Source organism: Haliotis cracherodii, unplaced genomic scaffold, assembly GCF_022045235.1.
Source record: "Haliotis cracherodii isolate W230 unplaced genomic scaffold, xgHalCrac1.p SCAF_7, whole genome shotgun sequence".
NCBI lineage: Eukaryota > Metazoa > Mollusca > Gastropoda > Lepetellida > Haliotidae > Haliotis > Haliotis cracherodii.
The window spans coordinates 24,185,573-24,205,444 of NW_027266330.1; the positions used below are offsets into that span (position 1 = coordinate 24,185,573).

Consider the following 19,872-nt stretch of genomic DNA (forward strand, 5'->3'; position numbering starts at 1 on the left):
TTCTGCATTTCAAAATTGTCTACATTTGTCATGGCAGGAGAAACGAGCACCCTGTCCTATATCAGCACTGTAGATGAACACTCGATTATTTTAAACGGACTACTGTTGAAATTGGTCAGGTGATGTTACAACTTGTGTGCACGAGAATATTGTCAACAATTGTTGTGCAAGGCAGGAAAGTCAGGTATGCAGAGCAGCATGTCCAGTATCAGGCAGCACAGATGAACTACTTTGGTGCTATGACATCTGAACATGATATGATGTCAGCCTTTGCCAAGGTAGGAAACTCTAGTATACCTGGGATGCCGTGTCCTATATGTCAGTTTATACAGATGCTAGGACGGCCAAACATGATATGTCAGCCTTTGCCAGGCAGGAAACTCTAGTATACTGAAACCTGAGAGGCTGTGTCCTATATGTCAGTTTATACAGATGCTAGGACGGCCAAACATGATATGTCAGCCTTTGCCAGGCAGGAAACTCTAGTATACTGAAACCTGAGAGGCTGTGTCCTATATGTCAGTTTATACAGATGCTAGGACGGCCAAACATGATATGTCAGCCTTTGCCAGGCAGGAAACTCTAGTATACTGAAACCTGGGATGACATGTCCTTTTTATCAGGCAGTACAGATGCTAGGACGGCCAAACATGAAATTGTGTCAACCTTTGCCATGGCAGGAAACTCTAGTATACTGAAACCTGGGATGACATGTCCTATATATCAGGTCTGCAATTGACCGAAATCAGCACGACAGTTTACGAACCGGATTTCGATTTCGTTACTTGATTTTGATTGGACTATGCATAGACTCGTTAGCCCAACCAGAATGTAACTCCATAATACCAGCCTAGTTCAGCAAGGGTGGAAACTGGACTTTTATAGTGAGTTAACTCGAGTTCTCTTGCCTCGGGAAGATGTGCTAGGATTGTCTCTGTGAAACCTTGTTAAGACAGTGCAGCTCCTCAGGAAATTAACAAATAATGGATACGGAGGTTTGTTCTTTTTCAATCTGGGGCAGTCGGGTAGCCTAGTGGTTAAAGCATTCGCTTGTCCCGACGAAGACCCGGGTTCGATTCCCGACATGGGTACAATGTGTGAAGCCCATTTCTGGTGTCCCCTGCCATGATATTGCTGGAATATTTCTAAAAGCGGCATAAAACAACATACTCACTCACTCACTCATTTTTAATCTAAATACAATGAGACCCAATTGATCTGGTTGGATGATATGGTAATGACTGTTCACCTTCCAGCCCCGCCCGGTAGGCTTGGGTTGTATACTCCCCAGGGAGCTGAGAAAGTGAGCACACTGCTCCATTGACAGGGGTTATTATGATGTTAGGGCTTTGAGCAACGGGTGCAGTGTAACACATTACAAATATCCATCTGTTATCATATTGTTATGATACTGCACCCATTGAAATCAAATGGTCCTTTATGTACCTGTGTCCAAATCAAAATGAGTTCCGGGGTTGCCTGAGGTGTTCTCATACAGTATTTAAATCAACGGACACCTAAATTCTAGACTTCTAACATTTCAACCATAAAACGTTTTGACATCTTTACTAAGCTCTTGAATGCTGTGACCCTGTTCGAACAACTATTGACCAAGAGTGTCATGGGAAAAAATATGAGTCAAAGCTGATTATGCGTTTTCATTGTGTTTTTAGTACATACATGTACATGTCTGTTATGTACTACTGCAGACATTTTAGTTGTTTTTTGCCTGAATGTAACGGCTGCTATGTGGAGTTGTGTGTGTGACTGTGTGTGACCGTGTGTGTTGCAGTGTGTGATTGTGTGTGTTACAGTGTGTGTGACTGTGTGTATAACCATGTGTGTGTGAGTGTGTATAACGTGTGTGTGACCATGTGTGTGTGACAGTGTGTGTGACCGTGAGTGTATGACCGTATGTGTGACCTTGTGTGTGTGACCATGTGTGTGACTGTGTATGTGACCGTGTGTGTGACCGTGTGTGTAACCATGTGTATGACGGTGTGTGTGTGACTGTGTGTGACCCTGTGTGTGACAGTGTGTGTGACCGTGGGGAAGTGCAGGTGGAAGTTGTCCTCAGGTTTTTTATCTTTGCACACTAGTTGAGTCATACAGAATACGAAAGGTCTGTGTACATATTTGTTTTGTCATTAATTTTGTTTCTGCTCATTGTCGAGAATCAGAATTTATCTTGAACAAATTTTGCTTTACCGGTATTTTTAAGCAAATAGGCTTCTTCATTTTTACAAGTCATGTTTCTTGTTTTATGTTCTGACAGAGAGCTGTAATTATTGTAAAAACATAATGATTATTCCTAACAAACTTTTTATGACTTATTAAACTTATTATATTTCCTCATCGTCTACATCTCCAGGGCTCGATTTCGGTAAACCTACACTGACCCCTAGACCCATCCACAAGGTTTTCGCGATCTTGAATGACTTGCTCTAGATTAACCAGTCCCATTAGTTACATGGATTACAATTGTGAGAAATTCAACATTGAAAAATTGACTGACAAACAAAAAAAAGCCCTCAAAAATCTTTTTGATGGAAAGGATGTCTTCATATCCATGAACACTGGCAGTTGCTTTGCTTTCTAGGCAATATGATTTACCTCCCTTACGCATTTTCTTTTTCCTTATCTCGACGTTTGATTGGTCGGTAAAATGTTTATGAATATCAAGGACAGGTCATTTAAGTTTCGAGAAAGCCTTATTGATGGGTCCAGGGGTTAGTTTAGGTTTACAGAAATGCATGCCCTTGAGATATGGAGGATGTTGTTTCCTGTCAGTGAGAGATATCACGGTGGTTTATCCCTGATTGACTGTCCATTTCTCACTGCTGTGTTTAATGTCTGACATGGAGGACGTCTTGTTCGTGTAATTATGACTAATGATGCTGATACTGTTGCCATGGAAACAATTCATTGTCGTTACATGAATCATTGTCATGTCAATAATTAGGACTCTTTTCTGTGTTGAATGTATCCTGCAAAAAGAATTGCACTTGTAGATACACAATAAAGGTTTTGATAGAAAACAGATGGATTGTATTATGTGTGCTTCACTTCTCATATGACCCTAACATGACCTCATACAGTTCTCACATGACCCTCACAGTCTCACATGACCTTCACAAGTTCTCACATGACCCACACAGTTCTCACATGAGTCTCACATGACCTTCACAGTCTCACATGACCTTCGCAAGTTCTCACATGACCTTCGCAAGTTCTCACATGACCCTCACAGTCTCACATGACCCTCACAGTCTCACATGACCTTCGCAAGTTCTCACATGACCCACACTGTCTCACAAGACCCTCACACAGCTCTCACATGACCCTCACAGAGCTCTCACATGACCCTCACACAGCTATCACAGGACCCTCACACAGCTATCACATGACCCTTACACAGCTATCACATGACCCTCATACAGCTCTCACATGACCCTCATACAGCTCTCACATGACCCTCACAGAGCTCTAGCATGACCCTCACACAGCTATCACAGGACCCTCACACAGCTATCACATGACCCTCATACAGCTCTCACATGACCCTCACACAGCTATCACATGACCCTCACACAGCTCTCACATGACCCTCACACAGCTCTCACATGACCCTCACACAGCTATCAAATGACCCTCATACAGCTCTCACATGACCCTCATACAGCTCTCACATGACCCTCACACAGCTCTCACAGGACCCTCACACAGCTATCACATGACCCTCACACAGCTCTCACATGACCCTCACACAGCTATCACATGACCCTCACACAGCTCTCATATGACCCTCACACAGCTATCACATGACCCTCACACAGCTCTCACATGACCCTCACACAGCTCTCACATGACCCTCACAGAGCTCTCACATGACCCTCACACAGCTATCACAGGACCCTCATACAGCTATCACATGACCCTCATACAGCTCTCACATGACCCTCACACAGCTCTCACATGACCCTCACACAGCTATCACAGGACCCTCACACAGCTATCACATGACCCTCATACAGCTCTCACATGACCCTCATACAGCTCTCACATGACCCTCATACAGCTCTCACATGACCCTCACAGAGCTCTCACATGACCCTCACACAGCTATCACAGGACCCTCACACAGCTATCACATGACCCTCACACAGCTCTCACATAACCCTCACACAGCTATCACATGACCCTCATACAGCTCTCACATGACCCTCACACAGCTATCACATGACCCTCACACAGCTCTCACATGACCCTCATACAGCTCTCACATGACCCTCACACAGCTCTCACATGACCCTCACACAGCTATCACAGGACCCTCATACAGCTATCACATGACCCTCATACAGCTATCACATGACCCTCACACAGCTCTCACATGACCCTCACACAGCTATCACATGACCCTCACACAGCTCTCACATGACCCTCACACAGCTATCACAGGACCCTCACACAGCTATCACATGACCCTCATACAGCTCTCACATGACCCTCACACAGCTATCACATGACCCTCATACAGCTCTCACATGACCCTCACACAGCTATCACATGACCCTCATACAGCTCTCACATGACCCTCACACAGCTATCACATGACCCTCACACAGCTCTCACATGACCCTCATACAGCTCTCACATGACCCTCATACAGCTCTCACATGACCTTCACAGAGCTCTCACATGACCCTCACACAGCTATCACAGGACCCTCATACAGCTATCACATGACCCTCATACAGCTCTCACATGACCCTCACACAGCTCTCACATGACCCTCACACAGCTCTCACAGGACCCTCACACAGCTATCACATGACCCTCACACAGCTCTCACATGACCCTCACACAGCTATCACATGACCCTCACACAGCTATCACATGACCCTCATACAGCTCTCACATGACCCTCACACAGCTATCACATGACCCTCATACAGCTCTCACATGACCCTCACATAGCTATCACATGACCCTCACACAGCTCTCACATGACCCTAACACAGCTCTCACATGACCCTCATACAGCTCTCACATGACCCTCATACAGCTCTCACATGACCCTCACAGAGCTCTCACATGACCCTCACACAGCTCTCACAGGACCCTCACACAGCTCTCACAGGACCCTCACACAGCTATCACTTGACCCTCACACAGCTCTCACATGACCCTCACACAGCTATCACAGGACCCTCACACAGCTATCACATGACCCTCATACAGCTCTCACATGACCCTCACACAGCTATCACATGACCCTCATACAGCTCTCACATGACCCTCACACAGCTCTCACATGACCCTCATACAGCTCTCACATGACCCTCACACAGCTATCACATGACCCTCACACAGCTCTCACATGACCCTCATACAGCTCTCACATGACCCTCACAGAGCTCTCACATGACCCTCACACAGCTATCACAGGACCCTCATACAGCTATCACATGACCCTCATACAGCTCTCACATGACCCTCACACAGCTCTCACATGACCCTCACACAGCTCTCACAGGACCCTCACACAGCTATCACATGACCCTCACACAGCTCTCACATGACCCTCACACAGCTATCACAGGACCCTCACACAGCTATCACATGACCCTCATACAGCTCTCACATGACCCTCACACAGCTATCACATGACCCTCATACAGCTCTCACATGACCCTCACATAGCTATCACATGACCCTCACACAGCTCTCACATGACCCTAACACAGCTCTCACATGACCCTCGTACAGCTCTCACATGACCCTCAGACAGCTCTCACATGACCCTCACACAGCTCTCACATGACCCTCACACAGCTATCACAGGACCCTCACACAGCTATCACATGACCCTCACACAGCTCTCACATGACCCTCACACAGCTATCACATGACCCTCATACAGCTCTCACATGACCCTCACACAGCTCTCACATGACCCTCACACAGCTCTCACATGACCCTCATACAGCTCTCACATGACCCTCACAGAGCTCTCACATGACCCTCACACAGCTATCACAGGACCCTCATACAGCTATCACATGACCCTCATACAGCTCTCACATGACCCTCACACAGCTCTCACATGACCCTCACACAGCTCTCACAGGACCCTCACACAGCTATCACATGACCATCACACAGCTCTCACATGACCCTCACACAGCTATCACAGGACCCTCACACAGCTATCACATGACCCTCATACAGCTCTCACATGACCCTAACACAGCTCTCACATGACCCTCGTACAGCTCTCACATGACCCTCAGACAGCTCTCACATGACCCTCATACAGCTCTCACATGACCCTAACACAGCTCTCACATGACCCTCGTACAGCTCTCACATGACCCTCAGACAGCTCTCACATGACCCTCATACAGCTCTCACATGACCCTCACACAGCTATCACAGGACCCTCACACAGCTATCACATGACCCTCACACAGCTCTCACATGACCCTCACACAGCTATCACATGACCCTCATACAGCTCTCACATGACCCTCACACAGCTCTCACATGACCCTCACACAGCTCTCACATGACCCTCACACAGCTCTCACATGACCCTCATACAGCTCTCACATGACCCTCACACAGCTATCACATGACCCTCACACAGCTCTCACATGACCCTCACACAGCTATCACATGACCCTCATACAGCTCTCACATGACCCTCACACAGCTATCACATGACCCTCACACAGCTCTCACATGACCCTCATACAACTCTCACATGACCCTCATACAGCTCTCACATGACCCTCATACAGCTCTCACATGACCCTCACACAGCTATCACATGACCCTCATACAGCTCTCACATGACCCTCACACAGCTATCACATGACCCTCACACAGCTCTCACATGACCCTCATACAGCTCTCACATGACCCTCACACAGCTCTCACATGACCCTCATACAGCTCTCACATGACCCTCACACAGCTATCACATGACCCTCACATAGTTCTCACATGATCCTGACATAGTCTCACATGACCCTCATACAGCTATCACATGACCCCAATACAGCTATCACATGACCCTCACACAGCTATCACATGACCCTCACACAGTTAGTGTTGTCGTGGATAGATGTGTGTCTGTAGAGTGGAAGGTCCGTGGTTGCACCCCCTGCCACATCATACAGGAAGACGTTAAAAGACATCAGTTACTGTTATTACCCTGCCTGGCGCTCGGCATTAAGGGGCTAATACAAGAACTGGTCTGCTCGGAGTGTACTGTGTCTGAGTGGGGTGTCTATGTTAAACTGCAGCATGGTATCTCAGTGGGCTAGCACTATTAAATTAGCATGGACTAGTGAGTGAGAGTACGGTTTTACGCCGCTTTTAGTAATATTCCAGCAATATCACGGCGGGGGACACCAGAAATGGGCTTCACACATTGTACCCATGTCAGGAGACTAGTACCAGCACACAGACATACATGCATGTTACTGTATAATCTTGAACCCAACATTTCACCCTATTTCACCCTATTTCACCTTGTTGGTTTCACTGAAATGCTGAGCATCACTTCCCTTCCTCCCAGACTCAGCTGACATTCTGCGGTTTGTTTGTTTATTGTTTAACGCTGCACTCAGCAATATTCCAGCTATATGACAGTTGTCTGTAAATAATCGAGTCTCGACCAGACAATCCAGTGATGGACATGAGCATCGATCTACACAATGGGATCGATGACATGCATCGACCAAGTCCGCAAGCCTGACCACCCGATCCCTCTAGTCGCCTCTTACGACAAGCATAGGTTGCTGAAGACCTTTTCTACCATGGATCTTCACAGGTTACATGCTGTGGTATACCAGTTTGCAAAACCCAAATTATTGACATTTAGGGAGACAGTATTAAACTGTGTTTATGTTTCTTTGTTTGTTTGTTGTTTAATGCCACACTCAGCAATATTATAGGCAAAGGAGTTAACTGACTAAAAAAGTCCAGTTTCCACCCTTGCCGAACTAGGCTGGTGTCATGGAGTTAGATTTTGGCTGGACTAACGAGTCTATGCATAGTCCAATCAAATTCATGCAACGAAATCTAAATCCGGTGCAGATTTCAGTCGATTGCAGGATTTGCAAAGCATGTGCACCGCCAACTTGTCAACAGATATTCTCCAAATCTTTTCATGTTTTTAATCAAGGTGCTCACGTGTTTTGATGCATTTCGTGACCTTAATTATCGATGAGATCATCTTGACTGGGCGCCACTGTTTTGTTTGAAGCAAATACAAGTGATATAAGAGGTGGAATCTGATTGGTCTAAAGGAGAGGCTTAGAAGGGACATAACCGGTAATAGCCACTGGTGGCGCTACAATCGAACCCAGGAATCCCAGCCTAGTTCGGCAAGGGTGGAAACTGCACTTTTAAAGTCAGTTAACTCCCTTCCCTCGGAAAGATGAACCGATCAAGTTAGTCGCCTCTTACGACAAGCATAGTCGCCTTTTACAGCAAGCATGGGTTGCTGGAGACCTATTCTACCCTGGATCCTCACCGGTTTATGACCAGTAGGGCATACATTACCCATAAGGATGGAAAGACCAAGTGTTAATAACTTTCACATAATTGCACAATTGCATTTTGGGGTTTGTCAATGCTGTTTGGTCAGTTGAAGCAATATGATGTCACAAAGCCGCATTGTGAGAACAATACGATATGACATCATCAATTGTTCATGACATCACAAACTGATAACATGTGGACACTCGACAATAGGCTGGCTTCAGTCATATTTCTATGCTGAGTTCTCATTTCGCACATACCGTATTTGACGTAATAAGCGCCCCGCTTTAATGCTAATATATTGGCTTGGGAACAATCCCAATTAGCACCCCTTATGATTGATCAATGTACACGAGACTTATTTATTCACGTATAATACGCACTCGTGTGTTATATGCACCCTGAATTATGGGCAATTAAATTCTGGAAAAATATATCCGTCGTACATAAACATTTCAGGCTGTCAGCATATACCATCAAATTCATCTTTCAAATCTTTTTTTTTCTTCACCAAAATATTATTCTAATAAGAGCCCCCTATTTTTAAATTTTGAGAGCACCCTGGGTTCTTATTACGTCGAAAATGGTATTTCTTTATTTTCTTTCTCAAAATGATACTGTGTAACATATTGTGAATGAAAGCTCAGGGCTTACACCATTCTTTCGTCAGATGATCCATAATTGTAATTTGGATATTCTCTAATTAGTTAACACGCACCGTGTATTGAAAGGAAGTTGCATATATAACCCAGTTGACAGTTTCCTCGTTTCGTAGTGACCCTGGCACCTGTAGACTTAAACTTGTTACATCAACAAACATCATCTTCAATCCTATAAGGCAGCTTGGGTTGTATACTCCCCAGGGAGCTGAGAATGAAAAAAGATTTGAGTGCACACAGATCCATTTAGCATTATGAATACAAACATTATTATTATTATCAAATATATTATTATTAACCTGTGAGTGAATGTCTTGACATTTATTAAAGTAAAAGTTACGGTAAAAAAACTCATAAAAAAATTTAAATTTATCAATGATAACGTTTTAGCATATTTGTTCCATACACATATACTGAAGCACTGTAAAAGCGCATCAACTTCAACTCAAAATCAGAAAAGATGTGTTTTGCATTTGTCCATCTCCAAACACATTGAAAGAGATTCAACATCATTGTTGTGTTTAATTACCTCATGCCTAAATACCAAGAACATAATATGATTTTTATGGCCATTTCGCCAACTATTACAAAAAACTGGAATATGCATTTTCACAGTGTTTCAGTATATATTTCCTTTCAGAATCTACAAATATATTTTCTGTACAATCATATCCAAATTTCGATATTTTGTAAAGATCCTAAAAAAAAGAATTGTTTAACTTTCAGATCCCGGCATGCCATTCACCGATCCAGTCCTGGGGGACACTATCGAACTGAGGAGGTTTCCCTCCTTCCGCATCTCAACCAAGTGCCACGCCTGCGACATCTGTGGATCCACCTACTCCTCCCGCTCCAACCTGCGGCAACACGTCCGCTTCAAGCACGAGGCCCGGACACGCTACTGCTGTTATGTCTGCAACAAGAAGTTCCTGCACAAACACCATCATATGGCTCACATGAATAGCCATGCCAACATCAAGCCGTTTCAGTGTCACATGTGCCACAAGGAGTTTCTGTATGAGAGCAGTTTCAAGGTACATTTTAGAACGTGGCATTCAGAACACTGTCAGGAGTTTAGTGGGGTTGTAGATGGGGATAGAACATGAAGTTTGCATCATTTGTGAAGCATGTGTTGCAAGGAGTTCTATTTTTGTGTATGAGAGAAAAACAGAACACTGTCAGGAGTTTTGTGGGATTGCAGATGGAGATAGGACATGAAGTTTGCATCATTTGTGAAGCATGTGCTGCAAGGAGTTCTATTTTTGTGTATGATTGTTGGTTGGTTGGTTTGTTGTTTAACGCTGCACTCAACAATATTCCAGTTATATGACGGCGGTCTGTAAATAATCGAGTCTGGACCAGACAATCCAGTGATTGATATCATGAGCATCGATCCACGCAGTTGGGATCGATGACATGCATCAACCAAGTCAGCGAGCCTGACCACCAGATCCCGTTAGTCGCCTTTTACGACAAGCATAGTCGCCTTTTACGGCAAGCATGGGTTGCTGAAGACCAATTCTACCCCGAAATCTTCACGGGTCTTTTTGTGTATGAGAGAAACACAGAACACTGTCAGGAGATGAGTTGGGAATTAGATGGGTTGCAAGGAATTTGTGTAATACTCAGTACATCTGAGTTTGTCAGCACCATACCTGTGCTCGTGGGTTTCACCGAAGTGGTAAACGTCTGAGACCTGCATCACCTCGGGCTTTCCTCCCACATTAAGCTGACACGCCGTGATATAACTGGAATACTGTTAAAAGCAGCGTTAAATCTCACTCACTCACTCACTCAGTACATCTGAGACAGATTAGGTGAGAACAGCAGGTGCTGATTTAGCACATCAGACAAAGCGGTCAGAACACCAGGTGCAGATATGTACATTTAAGACGAAAATATATAACCAAAAGGTTTTACCTGTACCCCTCCATACACATGTTTGATATCTTAATTGCATCAAATAATGTAATAATCATTCACAATCTATCCGTATTCATTCACAAAGCAATGAAACTACGTCTTGTGTATATCACCTAAACATTTTGTATTATAATGTTTCTCTCTCACTGTATACTCTGTAATGTATAATGGGCCTGTGGCCTACAATACCTAATGGATAAAGACTATAGAATTAGTACCATCAGACACTGGTCAGAACACCAGGTGCTGACTCAGCACATCTGACACTGGTCAGAACACCAGGTGCTGACTTAGCACATCTGACACTGGTCAGAACACCAGGTGCTGATTTACCACATCAAACACTGCAGTAAGAACACCAGGTGCTGACTCAGTCCATCTGACACTGGTCATAACACCAGGTGCTGACTCAGCACATCAAACACTGCAGTCAGAACACCAGGTGCTGACTCAACACATCTGACACAGATAGAGGTGAAAACACCAGGTGCTGACTCAGCACATCTGACACAGATAGAGGTCAGAACACCAGGTGCTGACTCGGCACATCTGACACAGATAGAGGTGAAAACACCAGGTGCTGACTCAACACATCTGACACAGATAGAGGTGAAAACACCAGGTGCTGACTCAGCACATCTGACACAGATAGTGGTGAAAACACCAGGTGCTGACTCAGCACATCTGACACAGATAGAGGTGAAAACACCAGGTGCTGACTCGGCACATCTGACACAGATAGAGGTCAGAACACCAGGTGCTGACTCGGCACATCTGACACAGATAGAGGTCAGAACACCAGGTGCTGACTCAACACATCTGACACAGATAGAGGTGAAAACACCAGGTGCTGACTCGGCACATCTGACACAGATAGAGGTGAAAACACCAGGTGCTGACTCAACACATCTGACACAGATAGAGGTGAAAACACCAGGTGCTGACTCAGCACATCTGACACAGATAGTGGTGAAAACACCAGGTGCTGACTCAGCACATCTGACACAGATAGAGGTGAAAACACCAGGTGCTGACTCGGCACATCTGACACAGATAGAGGTCAGAACACCAGGTGCTGACTCGGCACATCTGACACAGATAGAGGTCAGAACACCAGGTGCTGACTCAACACATCTGACACAGATAGAGGTGAAAACACCAGGTGCTGACTCAGCACATCTGACACTGAGATAAAGGTGAAAACACCAGGTGCTGACTCAGCACATCTGACACTGAGATAGAGGTGAAAACACCAGGCACTGACTCAACACATCTGACACAGATAGAGGTGAAAACACCAGGTGCTGACTCGGCACATCTGACACAGATAGAGGTGAAAACACCAGGTGCTGACTTAACACATCTGACACAGATAGAGGTGAAAACACCAGGTGCTGACTCAACACATCTGACACAGATAGAGGTGAAAACACCAGGTGCTGACTCAACACATCTGACACAGATAGAGGTGAAAACACAAGGTGCTGACTTAACACATCAAACACTGCAGTAAGAACACCAGGTGCTGACTCAACACATCTGACACAGATAGAGGTCAGAACACCAGGTGCTGACTCAGCACATCTGACACTGAGATAGAGGTGAAAACACCAGGCACTGACTCAACACATCTGACACAGATAGAGGTGAAAACACCAGGTGCTGACTCGGCACATCTGACACAGATAGAGGTGAAAACACCAGGTGCTGACTTAACACATCTGACACAGATAGAGGTGAAAACACCAGGTGCTGACTCAACACATCTGACACAGATAGAGGTGAAAACACCAGGTGCTGACTCAACACATCTGACACAGATAGAGGTGAAAACACAAGGTGCTGACTTAACACATCAAACACTGCAGTAAGAACACCAGGTGCTGACTCAACACATCTGACACAGATAGAGGTGAAAACACCAGGTGCTGACTCGGCACATCTGACACAGATAGAGGTGAAAACACCAGGTGCTGACTCAACACATCTGACACAGATAGAGGTGAAAACACCAGGTGCTGACTTAACACATCAAACACTGCAGTAAGAACACCAGGTGCTGACTCAACACATCTGACACAGATAGAGGTGAAAACACCAGGTGCTGACTCGGCACATCTGACACAGATAGAGGTGAAAACACCAGGTGCTGACTCAACACATCTGACACAGATAGAGGTGAAAACACCAGGTGCTGACTCAACACATCTGACACAGATAGAGGTGAAAACACCAGGTGCTGACTTAACATATCAAACACTGCAGTAAGAACACCAGGTGCTGACTCAGTCCATCAGACACTGGTCAGAACACCAGGTGCTGACTTACCACATCAAACACTGCAGTCAGAACACCAGGTGCTGACTCAGCACATCTGACACAGATAGAGGTGAAAACAACAGGTGCTGAGTTAACACACCAAACACTGCAGTAAGAACACAAGGTGCTGACTCAGTCCGTCAGACACTGGTCAGAACACCAGGCGCTGACTTAACACATCAAACACTGGTCAGAACACCAGGTGCTGACTCAGCACATCATACACTGGTCAGAACACCAGGTGCTGATTTACCACATCAAACACTGCAGTAAGAACACCAGGTGCTGACTCAGTCCATCAGATACTGGTCAGAACACCAGGTACTGACTTAGCACATCAGACACTGGTCAGAACACCAGGTGCTGACTCAGTCCATCAGACACTGCAGTAAGAACACCAGGTGCTGACTCAGTCCATCAGACACTGGTCAGAACACCAGGTGCTGATTTACCACATCTGACACTGGTCAGAACACCAGGTGCTGACTTAGCACATCTGACACTGGTCAGAACACCAGGTGCTGACTTACCACATCAAACACTGCAGTAAGAACACCAAGTACTGACTCAGTCCATCAGACACTGGTCAGAACACCAGGTGCTGACTTACCACATCAAACACTGCAGTAGGAACACCAGGTACTGACTCAGTCCATCAGACACTGGTCATAACACCAGGTGCTGACTTAACACATCAAACACTGCAGTAAGAACACCAGGTACTGACTCAGTCCATCAGACACTGGTCAGAACACCAGGTCCTGACTTACCATATCAAACACTGCAGTAGGAACACCAGGTGCTGACTCAGTCCATCAGACACTGGTCAGAACACCAGGTGCTGACTTACCACATCAGACACTGCAGTAAGAACACCAGGTGCTGACTCAGCACATCTGACACTGATCAGAACACCAGGTGCTGACTCAGCACATCTGACACGGAAGTAAGAACACCAGGTGCTGACTCAGTCCATCAGACACTGGTCAGAACACCAGGTGCTGACTCAGCACATCTGACACTAATCAGAATACCAGGTGCTGACTCAGCACATCTGACACTGCAGTAAGAACACCAGGTGCTGACTCAGCACATCTGACACTGCAGTAGGAACACCAGGTGCTGACTCAGTCCATCAGACACTGGTCAGAACACCAGGTGCTGACTTACCACATCAAACACTCGGTAAGAACACCAGGTGCTGACTCAGCACATCTGACACTGGTCAGAACACCAGGTGCTGACTTACCACATCACACACTGCAGTAAGAACACCAGGTGCTGACTCAGCACATCTAACACAGATAGAGGTGAAAACACCAGGTGCTGACTTAACACATCTGACACAGATAGAGGTGAAAACACCAGGTGCTGACTCAGCACATCTGACACTGAGATAGAGGTGAAAACACCAGGTGCTGACTCAGCACATCTGACACAGTTAGAGGTGAAAACACCAGGTGCTGACTCAGCACATCTGACACTGAGATAAAGGTGAAAACACCAGGTGCTGACTCAGCACATCTCATACTCAACTAATGGAAGTCAGAACATCTCTCATATGAGGGTAAGTTTAAAGTATTTTGTAAATTTGTGAATCTATGGCACACTGATTGTAACATGTAACATAATGGTTCTGAGCGAAACTATACCAGTCTCTAATAAATCATCATATCTTCCAATGTTATTGTGTTGTGTTTGACGGATGAGAGAACTGCCTAATGTACTTAACAAACAATTTGAACAATTTTGAAAGTTCACGTATGGATTTCAACATTCTATTCTTCAATGCGATGTTACAATACAGATTCTCGTATCTTTATCAAGAAAGTGTCACTGGATCCAAAGCAACCTGTGCTTGTCATAGGAGGTGACTATAAATGGATACCGTATTCGACACAATAAAGGCCCAGAGCGCTCTCAAAATTAGAAATAGGGGGCTCTTATTAGAATATTATTTTGGTGGAAGAAACAGAGTTGAAAGATAAATTTCGTGGTTTATGCAGACGGCCTCACTGTTTATATACGACAGATATATTTTTCCAGATTTTAATTGCCCATAATTAAGGGTGCATATAACACACGAGAGCGTATTATACATGAATAAATAAGTCTTGTGTACATTGATCAATCGGAAGGGATGCTAATTGGGATTGTTCACTTGACAATATATTAGCAAATATCGCTGTGGGCGCTTATTAGAGCGGGGCGCTTATTACGTCAAATACGGTAAGGTGACTCAGTGACTTGGTTGTGGGTCATTGTACTCCAACGATACAAGACATTGCTCATTATATCAAGTACTAGTTTGTTTTATCCATACTGACCGCCTCCGTGGTCTAGTGGAAGAGCGTCCGACCAGAGAGCGGAAGGTCCGAGGTTCGATCCCTGGCTGCGTCATACCAAAAGATGTTAAAAGATGGTACTTGTTGTTACCCTGTGTTGCGCTCGGCATTAAGGGACTAAAACAAGGACTGGTCGGCTCGGAGTCAGTATACTGTGTCTGAGTGGGATATTCATGTTTAACTGCGGCATGGTATCTCAGTGAGCTAGCACTATAAATCGGCATCAGTCCAGACTAGGACAAGCAGCCACACAAACACACACATGTACATGCACGTCGCTATATAAGTGCAATAATCTTGGACACGACGTTAAACCCCATTTCACCTCACCTCACCTTTATCCATACTTGATTTTTACAGGCAGGGGCATATACTGTTAGCTTGAATATTGCTGAGTGTATTGTCAGAGTGACTGATTCACAGCAACAGTTATCTGAATGAACATTTAATTCCAAAGGCTAATTACCCTGGAGACATGACATCTGTATGCCTTGAAACACTTACTGTAATTGACGTTATTTATAAGATGCCTTCCCAATTGTTAATCCCCATTGTATGGTACATCGACTGTATGTGCAAGTATGTCACTGATGAATTACTGTTGTTTCTATTTATGACTTACTAAATGTCAGTTGACCTGGCTACATATATACGCCTTGGTTCAGAGATGAATCCATCATAAAACAAAAAGAACTGACAGAGTAATAACTCAACTACAAACAGGCCACACTAAGTTAAACTCCCACCTACACCAAATTAAAAAACACCAAACCGGTAAATGCCCCCACTGCCCGTAATACTATATTGCACACATTACCAACAACACAGAGCAACACTCCAATCCACACTAAATTGCAACAATGAAATGACACTAGCAACGCTACTAAACACCCTAAATGACCTACAAACCTTTAAAGCACTAGGCGTATATCTAATCAAAACAGGACTACATGGCCGCATTTAAAAAAAGTACACGAAACAAGCTGCCAATAAACCCAAAATTTGTAAACCTGTAAAAACACACAAACTCCATTTAGCTCCCCCCCTTCCACATTTTGCATGGCATATTTCAAAATTCCAAATTTGTTCTCCAAATTAAGTAAGCAACCCTAAAAGCCCCACCAAGGTTGCCTCACCTTTTGGCGGGCCCGTGTGCGATATATGCATATGTCGGAAAAGCACACGTTAAATTCTCAATTCATGTTAGACTGTCTCACAGACCCTGATAAAAATATATATCAAATACAGCCCATGCAAGTCTATAATGTTTGGCAAGTCTAGATCACTGCAGTATCTGAAAATGAAGAGAGTCACTGGGCTCCTTTTTATTATATTTGTATTAAGATAACTGAACAACTGTTTTTTTATGTAAGATGTGTTCATTTCAGAGACTAGATGTTAGTCTAAATTCATGTAAGTAAGAGATGAAAACAGGGGAGAGAGAGAGAGAAAGGTCTTACCCTCAGCCTAGCTAGGGTGAGGCTGGGTGCAACACTACCACTATGTATTGATCGATCTGGCACATAGTGTCTTTTGTATGTACGTATGTATATATATCTACATTTATAAAGTAAAATTTTATATACTGCAAGCCATCGTCTCCAAGTTGTCACTTCCTACTGAGAACCATACACCGACCCCTTGCATATACGAGTCTGCAAATCATTCATTAGCAACATCACATGTGTCTGCAATGCACGTGCACCAACACGTTGTTAGTATGTTAAGCAACAGACAAACAATATAAATGAAGCACAAACATGTTGTTTACATCACATACAGGACTTATTTTTACTTTGGGGCCTTCGCTTGCCCAGGACAGCAGGTTTGACCATAAGTGCATTTGAAGGAATAGCAAATATGACAAAGATATCATGAAAAACTAAAATAAACAGTTTCATATTTCCGTGCAATCCTATCTGATTTGATTGGTTGGTTGGTTTGTTGTTTAACGCTGCACTCAGCAATATTCCAGCTATATGATGGCGGTCTGTAAATAATTGAGTTTGGACCAGACAATCCAGTGATTAATATCATGAGCATCGATCCACACAATTGGGAATCAGCAGATTATATCGTGTATGGTTGATGTATAATTTATCTATAGATTTGCATAATGACCTATATTTACAGAATGGGGTCATGGAGAAATGTCAAAAATTGCTTCATCATTGTACGATATGTGACAAAAATTTGATTTGCTCAGAGTCAGTTAAAAACAGAGTTCACCAACCTCGATTCTACAAGTGTTAGAAGATTGTGAAGCATTTGACACTGTATTGTTAAATGATTACACATGGGACCAATGTACCAAGTTATGCATATATGATGCATAATTTCGCGTCAGGTAAAAATCCATGCTACTATGTGCACTGACGCTCTTTTGTTCTTCGACCGACGCTCTTCCTCAGAGGATAAAATAATGAAACTAGTTGTCAGGAAAATAGCAGATGCGTGATTACTGTTAGACTCCTTACAGCGGCGGTTTTGCACCCTACACGTTGATTGTTGTTACACATACAGTGTAGTAGAGCTCCAATGTTAATTGCGCCCGACAAGAAAATTGAGCGAGCAGTGTGCCAAAATCCTGAAATTACCGGTGAACCACTTCAGTATTGCAAATATTTATTTCGTAGATCAATCGATTACTACACCGTTAGATGCACGTGTTGGTTTGTAACAGCATCGAATGAACACAGCATCGTCTTTTCATGTGATAAGATGACGCGGATGTGAACCGGAAATGCGAAAAGATTAGGTTAGCGTGGGAGATGTCGGCACCCGCTTTTTTATTTGCGAAGATTTCACACGAACGCTAGAAAAACAACGGTACAGATTCACTTTGAGCGTGCATCAGTGAAGATTAAGGGACACGGTGTTATAAACTCTGTTCAATCAAAATGTTTATCGAAACGCTAGAGTTCACAATCCCGATAGATTTGTGTGACCTATTTTCCACTTTGAAAAAGGGTCCAAGATCTAATCTTGAATTCCCGGCATCCGTGAATTCGTACGGCACAACGCAAGATGCTAATATTCAAGTTGCTTTAAGATCAAACAAATTGACGTTCAAAGTGGACGGTGTGTCGTCAAATTCAAGCATGATATCAAAGAGTGAATGCAAGACATTGAAATTGTCTGTATTCGATGTGGACTGTTCATTGTCTGGTGCAGAATACGAACAAGTGACACATATGGTTTCACAGCCAATTTATTCAGCCCCACATGTTGTACCTCCAAAAAGATCTCGAGATCGTCCATCACCGATGAAATCCCCTCCATCCAAGTCTAGCCGAAGTTCTTTCCAAGAGACAATAAAACATGAAAACATTCCTCGACAGTCACCTGACCCATTGCAATCAAGATCAATGAGTGAAACAGTGAGTGTGAAAGTGGAACCAGATTTAATAGAAATTGAACCTGATTCGGAACATTATGGAGATGAATCAAATCAAAGCATAGACAGAAGACATAATACGCAAGCAGCATTAGATAGACTCTCTCATCCACAATCATCACATTCTCAATCATCAGCATCTTCGTCCTCATCCTTCCATCAAAACGTTCCACATGTGCCAGATTATGCCGAACCCAGTACTAGCCAAGATCATCATGGTGACCAAAATGTTGATGACTACGTAGTGTACCAACAAGAAGATGATGATTATGGTGAAGAAAATGATAACAGCGCTGATTTCGGAAATGATGGTAATTGTTATTTTCTACATCTTTCTTTGTGGGAATTGCTGATTATTTCCAATTTCTGTGAAGAATTGAATGCAGAGGAGTATGCAAGGAAGTCGGTACTTGGGCGTTCTGCTGTATTATCTCAGAAGGGGTAAAACTAAGTTTGAAGTGATTCATCACAGACAAGTTCACAGCACAATTAAAATTAATACTCCATTGGGGCCTTTTGAGTGATATGATACAAAAATTGAAAGTAGACTGTAAGCACAATGGTAGGGCCTACACTATGCCTGTAAAAACCTGTACGCCAATCTCTTCCTTCATTACTTACCACCAAAAAACAAATGAAAATTTTTAACTCCATTCAAAGTTAACCTTGACCC

General features: G+C 44.0%; 1 protein-coding gene across 4 annotated transcripts in view; it reads left to right on the forward strand.

The window, feature by feature from the left end:
* The first annotated feature begins 18,347 nt into the window (after positions 1 to 18,347).
* The window catches only part of LOC139447464 (zinc finger protein 526-like), a 39,523-nt gene continuing 37,998 nt past the window's right edge, over positions 18,348 to 19,872 (forward strand). For all 4 annotated transcript variants that reach the window (XM_071228850.1, XM_071228847.1, XM_071228846.1 and 1 more), the window contains exon 1: positions 18,348 to 19,510. In XM_071228850.1, the coding sequence (XP_071084951.1) occupies positions 18,703 to 19,510 (808 nt within the window). In that variant the 5' untranslated portion in view covers positions 18,348 to 18,702. The remainder of the gene's footprint in view (positions 19,511 to 19,872) is intronic.